The sequence below is a fragment of the Helianthus annuus genome, chromosome 11, assembly GCF_002127325.2.
Source record: "Helianthus annuus cultivar XRQ/B chromosome 11, HanXRQr2.0-SUNRISE, whole genome shotgun sequence".
Lineage (NCBI taxonomy): Eukaryota > Viridiplantae > Streptophyta > Magnoliopsida > Asterales > Asteraceae > Helianthus > Helianthus annuus.
Genome location: NC_035443.2, coordinates 115,868,524 through 115,879,653, shown reverse-complemented (window position 1 = coordinate 115,879,653; position 11,130 = coordinate 115,868,524). Strand labels below are relative to the sequence as shown.

Genomic DNA, 11,130 nt, shown 5'->3' with positions numbered 1-11,130 from the left:
GCCCGATACAACCCGATTCAACCGGTTAAACCATTTTAGAGCCCAACCTGGTATGACTTAAAATCCAGTTTTTAAAACACTGTATATAAGCAAACCATTTTTCGTTATAGTTGTGTTAGATTTTTGCTACGTTCCAAACACGGATAAATGAATATTGTCTATAATAATCAAAAGAGGAAAAAAGGGCCCTAATATTTCATTTCGTCTTAGACCTCCAAAAAGGTTGAAACGACCCTGTTTTAAAGGCTTAGCCCGCGCCGGCTAAACCATAGCCGTTGCCTATTTAAAAAAAGTTGATCAAAGATGAAAAATTATTAATATAGTATATTTCCTAGTGATTTCCTTGCATGATATTAACAACTTGGTCAACCAAGTAACAATAGACTGATTGGCTTTGTCACTTTAGATCAAACAAAACATAGTCAAGTACTTGCTTTGTACTAAAAACTTATAATCTGGATCATTGGGACACAAATATGAAATATATATACATAGTGAACCAACTAATAATTCAAATCCTTTCAAAAAAAGAAAAATAGAAAAAAACTAAGAAAGCAACCATGCAATCATTGCATCTTGCTTCTCAACATCCACTCCAACATGTGTGGGACTCTCCCATGGCCATGACACAATATCATCATTTTCCTCACCCTCTAACCCTAACCCTAACCCTAACATCCTATCACCACCTTCAAAATCCCACTCCCAGTCCCACTCAACCTCACCATTAACCCCTTGGCTACCGTCATTTGTTGATGAGCTTGTAGACTTCAAATTATCATTCATTGGCAACTCCGCGGTTGGCTTCATTACCATGCCCTCAATCTCTCCACCTTCGCCGCGCTCACTTTGTTTCTCCACGGTTATCTTACGAGGTTTCTTTGTCTTCACCTCGGATCTACGACGTTTGGAGGTAGCAGTAGGGGATGAAGGGGATACTTTGCGGCTCAAATGTGAGTTCCAGTAGTTCTTTATTTCGTTGTCTGTTCGTCCCGCTAAGTGGCCCGCTATTAGAGACCACCTACAACAAGAAGTTAAATGCATTTATTATATCTTTCAAAAAAATGCATTTATTATGCTCAGCTGGCTGGCATCTTTTTTATATATATGTGGCTTAATATTTTTCAAAAATATATATATTAAAATGGAATTTGTAAGTACTAATAAACAAACGTATAATAAGTTAAATACCTGTTACCGAGCGAGGCTTGCAGCTTGATGATGACATCTTCTTCCTCAGGTGATATGTTTCCTCTCTTTACATCGGATCGTAAGTAGTTTATCCATCTCAATCTACAACTTTTCCCGCACCTCAACAATCCTACAAACATGAACAAATTGTGTAATTATCATACAAAACAAGCTAGATTGATAAATAAATAAATATTGAAATTACCAGCATTTTTAGGCAATGATCTCCAAGAACCTTCACCATGTTCTTGAATGTAGTTCGACAGTATCTGGTCTTCTTCCGCAGTCCATCGGCCTCTTCGCAACCCGATTTTCTCACAACATGGAGCTCTTCCCATGTTTAAAACCCTAAACTTTTATAAAATTTGCATGCATAAAGATTAGCTACGACTTTCTGTGTAGTAAACAAGTGGTTGCATTTATAAAGGAGAGATTATGACGTGGTTATAGAAGCATGTATGGTAGAATAGTTGCCACGTGTGCAGTAGACATGAGGATCTTGTCGTGGCTTCTCCTCCGTCGAGTAGCTCCTAAAGGCGCCTCCGTACCCACGTTCATCTTCTTCCTCTCAATTTTTTTGTTATTAATTCTTTAGTCTCATAAGTCAATTTTTTTGTTATTAATATTTGTGTTCATTTCATTACATGTTAGTTTTTAAATATAATAATAATAACAATAATGAATGAATGAATGACTAATGGGTGTATATATCCTTGCACATTTTACATTTTAGTTACCTTTCACTTTTATGTTTTCTTTAACGGCAAACAAACACACATTTAAATACTTCTATACATGCACCTTATATGATTTAAACCTTCACCATATGAATAGAAGGGAGTTACGTTACCACCATATCATGGTCGTTTCACTTTTATGTACATAAATACACTCAATTTTTATGATTTGTTATTTGATTTGTGGGTCACTAAATATACTCATCGACAAAGGTCATTTCACTTTTAATTTTTAAGATCTTTTATGTGATTTGAAGGTGACATTTTTATTTAATTTATTCCACGAGGATAATCACATAAATAAAATTATCCACAAAGGAAGACGATAAAAGATCCAAATCGAATACTTGAATACAGTCCTTGAAGGATGCCACCTTCACTAAGAGACCATTGTGACTCATTTCATTATTGAACACTATGTTGAAGTGCAAGTTATATATCTATAAAGTGAGTTAAGTAATGTAGTTAGTATTGTTATTAATTGTCTTAAAATGAGAAATTTGTTAAAACTAATTTGTTAATAGATACATATTTTCTCTAGATAAAATTGAAATGTGAAGGGCATTGCCTAAAACTTTATAAAGGAGGACTCATGCACGAAACTGAATTTTAAAGCGGGTAGGTTAATTTCCATAAATGTATAGATGTTGGTCATCAATAAAGTAGGGTATATACATATATAAGTAACATTTATAATGCCAATTCACATGCTACATCATTTTTTCAAATTATAAAATATATGTGTATAAAAGAAACTAGAAAGGTGAAAGTCTCATCCTATTTGAAGCTTTATTGACATAGACCTCGAGATTTATATATGTAAATTTCAGTAAGCTAAAGAGTATGACTATTATTGAGAGTTATTCAAGCTCGACTCGACTTTTTATTTGATTTTCGGTTGAATGTCGTCAAGCTCTTGAACGAAGCTTTTCAAAACGAACTTGATAATTAGTCGAATATAATGAATATTTTAGAACACTCAAAACTCGAACTTCTTCAAGCCATACTTAAGCGTAAATTTTGAAGGCTCGTTGATTGAAATTTGGTACTATTTTGAGTTAGATTAATGTTTAATCGTTAAACTCGACTTGAATAACTCTTAACTCGACTTGTATAACTTTTATAACTCTTAAACATGAAATAGATATTGAAAATAGGTTGATACTTGATCCACTGATTGAATTTTTGTGACATCATTATATCATTTTTTCTTAGAAATAGGAATAGAATTTTATAAAGCATATGTGTATATATTAAGATCCACAATCTTTATCCATCGTTGCTGTCTTTTCAAATTTGTTTCTATTTATGAATATCATTAATTATAAATTTATTATGCAACTACCATAATGACGCGCCATGGAATCACACCACACACTGATACACTTTTTAGAGTTTTCTATTATTCAATACTAGCAGTAAGACCCGTGTGCAAATACGGGTCGTTTCTTAGAAAACCATGCATAGCCCATATTGACAGAGAGTATAAAAATAATTAGTACAGACTTATAAAATAGATATACACTAATGGTCAATAGGTTTATTCAACAACAATTCCATTATGTTGATAGCAAACTATTGTTGTCTATTAACTTTCCAACTAATGGTCAATAGGTTAAAAACTTCAGTTGCTTTCCAACAGACTTTCCTAAAAAATATTATCCATTATCTCCAACAGAGCTTACCAGATGGATAGCTTAAAGTGAAACCACTGTTTTCAAAACCATCTGACATACTATATTTTATTAACTTTAGATCGAAGACAATTCTTGCAATAAGAATGAGAAATATACGGTACTTGTAATTTAAATTCAAATAAAGTTAAAACTTATTTTTGCAAATAAAGTTGACCAATTCCATTGATGATTGCTTAAAGTGAAACCACTGTTTTCAAAAAGTATGTTTGACAAAAGTCAAACCACTGTTGGCAAAACTATGATTCTTAGTGGTTCAAAATCTGTTTGACTTTTGGTCAACATCTGTTTAACTGTTGGTCAAAATCTGTTTAATTTTTGGTCAACAACTGTTTGACTTTTGGTAAACATCTGTTAGACTTTTGGTCAACATCTCATTTAGAATTCAACAGAAAGTAAAAAAATAATTAGTGCAGACTTATAAAATATATATGCACTAATGGTCAGTAGGTTTATTCAACATCAATTCTATTATGTTGATAGCAAACCACTGTTTTCTATTAACTGTTAAAAACTTCTGTTGCTTTCAAACAGACTTTCCGAAAAACTGTGATCAATTATCTCCAACAGACCTTGCCAGATGCATAGATAGTAAATATCAGATGTTAGAAAACCATGCATAAAACAGATTGATAAAACATATAGATATATGTATAGATATTGTACCAAAACGTGTTATCTATTATAAGTAAAAGACAACTATAAATATGCATCATCAGTTAATATAGAAAATACATATGAGTATTTCCATTGTCCTATCCACAAAAAAAGTAGCACCCACCCATTGACAATGAAAGCTGTTTATCGACATAACTACATATAGAACATGTCTAAGAAGCAAAATTAGTACCACTGACGAACCAGATGTACAACCACAAACAATCATGACATGAAACTAAGAGGACTTAATCTTTGTCACGGTATGCACAACTTTTTTTAACTTCAGCAATTGAGTAGACTTGTGAAACTCTAACGAAAGTTTATCACCAAAAGCAATATTGCAAGATCTCAGATAAGAAGACCATCCAACAACAGCGGAGTTGAATCCAGTATTGGTTTTTTGAGATGTTGTAAACAATTCCTTGACTTCACATTTGAGATTCTGGATATTGATAGGCTTAGGATTATCAGTATGCAGATCCAACGCAGAAGATACATCTGATGGCAGATGCTAAAAACAGAAAATTGAATAGTGAATTTTATAAAATATTGATATATAACTGAAATTGTTGAAATAATGAAACAAAGCAACGACTGCAAAAAGCTTACAAGTCTATCTTCGGCATGTATGGTGAAGTGTAACACTGATTCTGAAGTGGATGATACTAAACGAACCTTTCGAACTTTACATGGTCTATCAACAGCTTGGTTATCCTCTACAGTTGTCTTGCCACGAAGTTTTTGCATCTTATCCACCTAAGTAAACTAATTTAGAATATAACAACTCTAAATTCTTGAAATTTTATAACTTTCTTTATCAACACAAACTATCTTCTCAACTCAGCTTTGAAGTTTAAGACCCAATCATACAGAAGAATATCAATATATTGAGACAATAATAAAATAGACAATATAAAACTAATAAACGCTTACACTAGATACAACACTTGAAGAGGCAGAAATGTCACGAACAGGAAAATCTTTAGACTATAGTTGAGGATTGTTAACATCATCAGCTATTTTTACAGAATGATCTTCAGGCTACAACAAAATTTAAAAAAAAATGTTCTTATACTTATTATACAATAAAATATATGCGTAGAAAATTATGAATTTACAGCATTTTTAACATCTGACTCGTCAACCAGACGTGCAATCTTTGAATCAAATAGCCCATCATCAGCAAACTATATTTATAAGAAGGATCATATATAAGAAACCATATTTTAAATCTTAATAATATATAAATGTTACATTATATATGTACATTAAAAATATCCTCAAAACTCGTAAACTGCTTAGAATTACCAACCGAAGCTCCAATATCCTCATCATCCAAAGCAACTTCTCCAGAATCCAGAAGTTGTTTGTGTTTAGCCTACAAAATGCGATTTCAAAAGATATTAGTGTCACACCCCGACCACGTAAAACATCAAATCGTGGCGGAAACGTCAGGGAGTGTTGTAACAGAATTATTGTTCCACAACCATGGTAATTAAAATTATATTTTATTCAATAACCAAAGGTGGAGTACATTGTCTCAAAACAAGAACCAAAGAGTACATAACATAATTAAACTAGTTCTATCTTTATTTTAAGTCTCTAAGGCACAGGTCCACCCTAGTGTCACGATCATCCTATGCATTAGCTCCTGAAACACATGTGAAAATAGGTACGTCAGCATAAAAATGCCTGTGAGATACATAGGTTTTGTGAAAATAGGATTCATGACTTAAGTTTAAGAAAATGTTTTAATAAAATTCAGTCATGAACCTTGTAAATTGTTTTGTTTTGTAAATCGTTTGAAAAGCAATAAAATTAGATGATATGTATAAATAAAAGAATAATGTATGGTTAAATGAATAACCAAGTAAAATAAGTTGTATAAAACAAACTGTTTTGTAAAACAAAGTCTTGTGAAAAATATGTTATTTGTGTAAAATGTATAAATCTAAATTGAATGATTTAAATAACGCTACGACATGTAATACAACACAAGCACTTATATATAGGAAGTACCAGTGGCGTATCCACCATGCTTGTATCATACTACACACGTCTCGTTACTTAAGTTACTAAAACAAACCACCAATGTATAATGTTCATGTTTAAACCAACCATCAAATGTTCTTGTATAAACCAATGTCAAATGTTTAAAGTAAAAAATGTAGTCATGTAATGTATAACCAATGTTACGTATGGTAAGTAAAATGTGTATATTTAAACCAAATGTAAAAATGTACAAAACAAAGTATTTTGAATATATCAAAAAGTTATGTTTTGCAAAGTAAATGCATGTTTTAATGATACAAACATTTATGTGGTAAGTTAACGCATACATTCAAGCCTTGAGACAGACGAATAACCCTAAGTCAAGGTTATCAAAAGAAATGTTTTCAGATTCAGTCATTCCGTACACCCAAACAAACCTAGGATGTCAGGAACGGGATTTGTCAAGTCCTATGGTACCATTACTTACTACCGAGCGGCGTAGCTAATGTTAATGAATGTATATAAGTCCCGTTTGTACAAACCAAATGTTATACCAAATGTAAACATGTTATATGAAAACAATGTACCAGGTATGCTAAGTTAACATACAAAGCAGAAAAGTCATGTAAAACAATGTGCTAGCATGCTCAGTCAACATACATAGTAGAAAAGTAATGTAAAACAATGTGCTAATATGCCAAGTAAACATATATTGCAAAACAATGTAATGTAAATCAATGCGCTAGCATGCTAAGTTAACATACATAGCAAAACGTAATGAAATCATGTACTATAAGTGTACTAATGAACATAGCAAGTATATGATAGGAAAACATGGAAAGCATGAAAGTAACAAGTAGGCACATGTGTTTCACCCGAAAATGTTTAGAAAACAGTAAAAGAGGGGTCTATGTACGCACTTGAGATTGCTCAATAGACTTTAGATATCCACCAAGCAAAGCTAGAAGATCACGGATTCAAATGGCACCTAATATAGGTATCTACATTAATAAACGAACCTATTTAGAGGATCGGGTAGTATGAGGGTTCGTAAACCAAATGAGTGTGGGAACCCATGTATTATGGTTTGACAAAGCCTACATACTAAAACGAAACTTATCCTAAGTGCTTTTGACCCGTTACGACCCGTTTAGGTAGCTTATGCTACTTTAACGCGACGTTCACGTAAAACGCGTTCGGAACCCCTAACTAGCCCTATGACAAGCAAGATATGCCTTAATATGTTTAATATTGTTTCCAAATCAGTTTAGATGTCAAAATTTATGTTACATAGGTTTAAAATTAATTTTGGCCCGAAAAGGGCATTTTGGTAATTTTCCTAAGGCATAGGAACTACTTATCATACAACTACTTAAACGACATGACCATAAGGTATAACCTCGGAAGGTTATTCCCTATACAACTGTGGTCATCTAAAGTGTTTGGTCGGATCATAATGATCGACCAAATGGGTTGGGTTCGAAAGTATAAGCGATTGATTAGATCGCTTACCTTTACGACCTTTGACAAGCACAAATCTAAAAGTGACGAGCTAAACATGTTAAAACATGTTTAACGAGGTTTAAAAACAGGTTTGGTATCAAAACAAACTGTTTTGATAACCTAGAGTAGTTTGGTTACAAAATACGCGAGAAAACGCATTTTGGCCGAAACTACGACTCGTCACTGAGCCTAGATAACGTGGTAATCAGTAGGTATAGTCACTAGGGACTATAACCTTCGTGATTACGCTCACGTTATGAAGTTCAAACGAACTTCGCATTGACCATAAACTGGTCAATGTAGAAAGTCAAACACAGTTTGACTTTATCACTAAAAATGAAAGAAAAGAACGAAGGAATACTTACAGAAGGTCCCCGTAAGATTTGATCCAATTTACCCTCAGGTATGAAGTATGAACTCCAACTTAGAGGGCCAAAATCAGATTCAAATTGTGGGTTTTTGCAAATGAGATCAAGGGGTATTTATAGATATGGTAGAGCCGTTAAGATCGTTCCTCGTTAACCGAGATTTAATACTAGCCGTACACATCGAGCCCACTGTTTTAGAAAACCACGGGAGCCCCTAGAAATGCCCCAAAACCATGTGCAAAGGTGGGTAACAGCTGGAACAAGCTGGAAATCACTTACTGTTGAACTGGGGACACCTTACGGACCGTATGGTCCTCCCCTTACGGACCGTATGCTGGTCTGCAGACCAGCAACTTTCAATGTTGGCAGTTTTGGTCCCTGTGCGCGTATGGTCGTGTTTTGGCACTTCTAACACCTGTTAAACCCATTTTATGCTTCATGAGGATGCTAAAGTATAGGGACATGAAACATGCTCAAAAATATGTCGGATGTCGGTTCGTTTGGCCGTACGATCGCGTTGTTCGGTAAATTACGACGGAAGTCGTAACGGACGCGAAAACGATCCAAATTGCGCGACGAATGGATTTTTTTCAAGACAATCACTAAAACATAATATTTTGATGATTACATAAATTTTTGGATGTCCGGATGTATTCAGAACGTAAATTATGCGCGAAAATGCAAACTTATGCACTTTTTGACGCTTTTAGTCCTTGAATGAGCATAAAGTTTATTTTAGCACACCGAACCCCTCAAAGTCTATTTCTAACCTATGTAAAGGATATTTAGGGTGTGTTTAACTTATTATCATGTTCCGGAATGTTCGTTACAGTTCAATTTGGCATACTTTCATAGTTTGTCAATTTTAGTCCCTGTAAGCGAATAAACTTGATTTTGCCATACCAAAGCTTTCAAAACTTATTTCTAAGTTATGTAAAGGTTATTTAAGGTATGTAAAGCATAAATTGATGTTCCGGAGTATTTGTTGCGTTAAACTGATTACATTTACGCACCAGTTTGCGAATAACTCTCCAGAAAGCGATATAGAGTTTGAAATTGAATAAAAGTCAAAACATGAAAAACGTCAAACATAAACAAACAAACATTGGAATCAAATAACTTTATTTCATTGATAATTGAATTGTTTACAATGATTAAAAGCACAGATGTCACATTCTCCCCTACTTGTGGAAATTTCGTCCTGAAATTTGTTTAGAGGAAACTCGTGAGAATAGATGCGGATACTTCGCCTTCATTTGATCTTCATGCTCCCAAGTAAACTCAGGTCCACGTTTAGATTCCCAGCGAACTTTAATCAACGGAATGCGCTTGCGTTTAAGCCATTTGACTTCACGATCCAAAATTTCCACAGGTTTCTCATCAAAATGGTGTGTTTTATCAACACGAATCTCGTCAAGCCGTATGTGGAGGTTCTCATCAGCTAGACACTTCTTGAGATTGGATACGTGGAAGGTTGGATGAACATTCCCAAGTTCAGGAGGTAATTCAAGTCTGTAGGCTACCTTACCGATTCTTTCGACGATCTTGAATGGTCCAACGTATCTAGGTGCAAGTTTTCCTGTCTTTCCAAATCTGATCACACCTTTCCAAGGTGAGACCTTAAGTAATACACAATCACCGACTTGAAATTCCAAGGGCTTGGGTCGTCGGTCCACGTAACTCTTTTGACGGCTTTGAGCTGTCTGAAGGTTATCACGAACTTTCTTAACCTTATCAGTTGTCTCTAGAATGAGGTCAGGTCCAGTAAGCTGAGCCTCACCTATCTCATTCCAGCAGACTGGTGAACGACATTTTCGACCATAGAGAGCCTCGAAAGGAGCCATGTTGATGCTGGAGTGATAACTGTTGTTGTAGGAGAATTCAATCAATGGAAGATGTGAATCCCAACTACCACCAAAATCAATCATACAAGCTCTAAGCATATCCTCCAAAGTCTGGATTGTTCTTTCAGTTTGGCCATCTATTTGTGGATGATAAGATGTGCTCAGATTAAGTTGGGTCCCCATAGCAGATTGCATGGTTCTCTAAAAACGAGAAGAGAAGCGAGCATCTCTATCAGAAATAATGTTCAAAGGAACACCATGTCGAGATACGATTTCATCCACATAAATTTTAGCCAGCCTTTCAGCAGAAAAATCCTCACGGATTGGCAAGAAATGCGCTGACTTAGTAAGACGATCAACAACTACCCAGATGGCATCATGACCTTTCTTAGTGCGCGGAAGTTTAGTAATGAGATCCATTGCAATGTTTTCCCATTTCCAAACTGGGATTTCTGGTTGCTCCAAAAGACCAGAAGGATGTTGGTGTTTAGCCTTAATCTTAAGACAAGTAAGGCATTTTGAAACGTATAAGGCAATATCTTTCTTCATACCAGGCCACCAATACTGAGTACGAAGATCCTTATACATCTTATCCGAGCCAGGATGAATAGAATAACGAGACTTATGTGCTTCATCCATAAGCAAGGTACGAAGATTATCTAGGCTTGGGACCCACAAACGGTCCATGAAATAATACGATCCATCGTCCTTAAGCACAAGATCAGGCTTAATGTGACAGGGTAATTCCTTACCCATTAAGTCTTGTGAAACACAAGCATGTTGAGCCTGAGAAATGCGTGCTTGGATATCGGATCGAGCTTGAATATCAGATTGAACACGCACACAATGAAGCTTAGTACGTTCCTTACGGCTCAATGCGCCAGCCACAACATTCGCTTTACTAGGATGGTAGCAAATTTCGCAATCATAGTCGTTTAGGAGTTCAACCCAACGTCTTTGCCTCATGTTGAGTTCTTTCTGATTGAAGATATGCTGAAGACTTTTGTGGTCAGTGAAAATCACGCATTTTGTACCATACAAATAATGTCTCCAGATTTTGAGAGCGAAGACAACTCCACCCAACTCAAGATCATGAGTGGTGTAGTTTCTCTCATGCACCTTCAACTGCCTTGATGCGTAG

The 11,130-nt window shown here is 34.9% G+C and overlaps 1 protein-coding gene across 1 annotated transcript; it reads right to left on the bottom strand.

Moving 5' to 3' along the window:
• Positions 1-419: 419 nt before the first annotated feature.
• LOC110936291 (myb-related protein P) lies at positions 420-1,602 on the bottom strand. The gene is made up of 3 exons (XM_022178637.2): positions 1,397-1,602; positions 1,192-1,321; positions 420-1,021 (listed from the first exon to the last, which is right to left on the bottom strand). Exons 1-3 carry the CDS (start codon positions 1,527-1,529, stop codon positions 547-549), a joined length of 738 nt encoding a protein of 245 aa, XP_022034329.1. The 5' UTR covers positions 1,530-1,602; the 3' UTR covers positions 420-546.
• Positions 1,603-11,130: the final 9,528 nt, after the last annotated feature.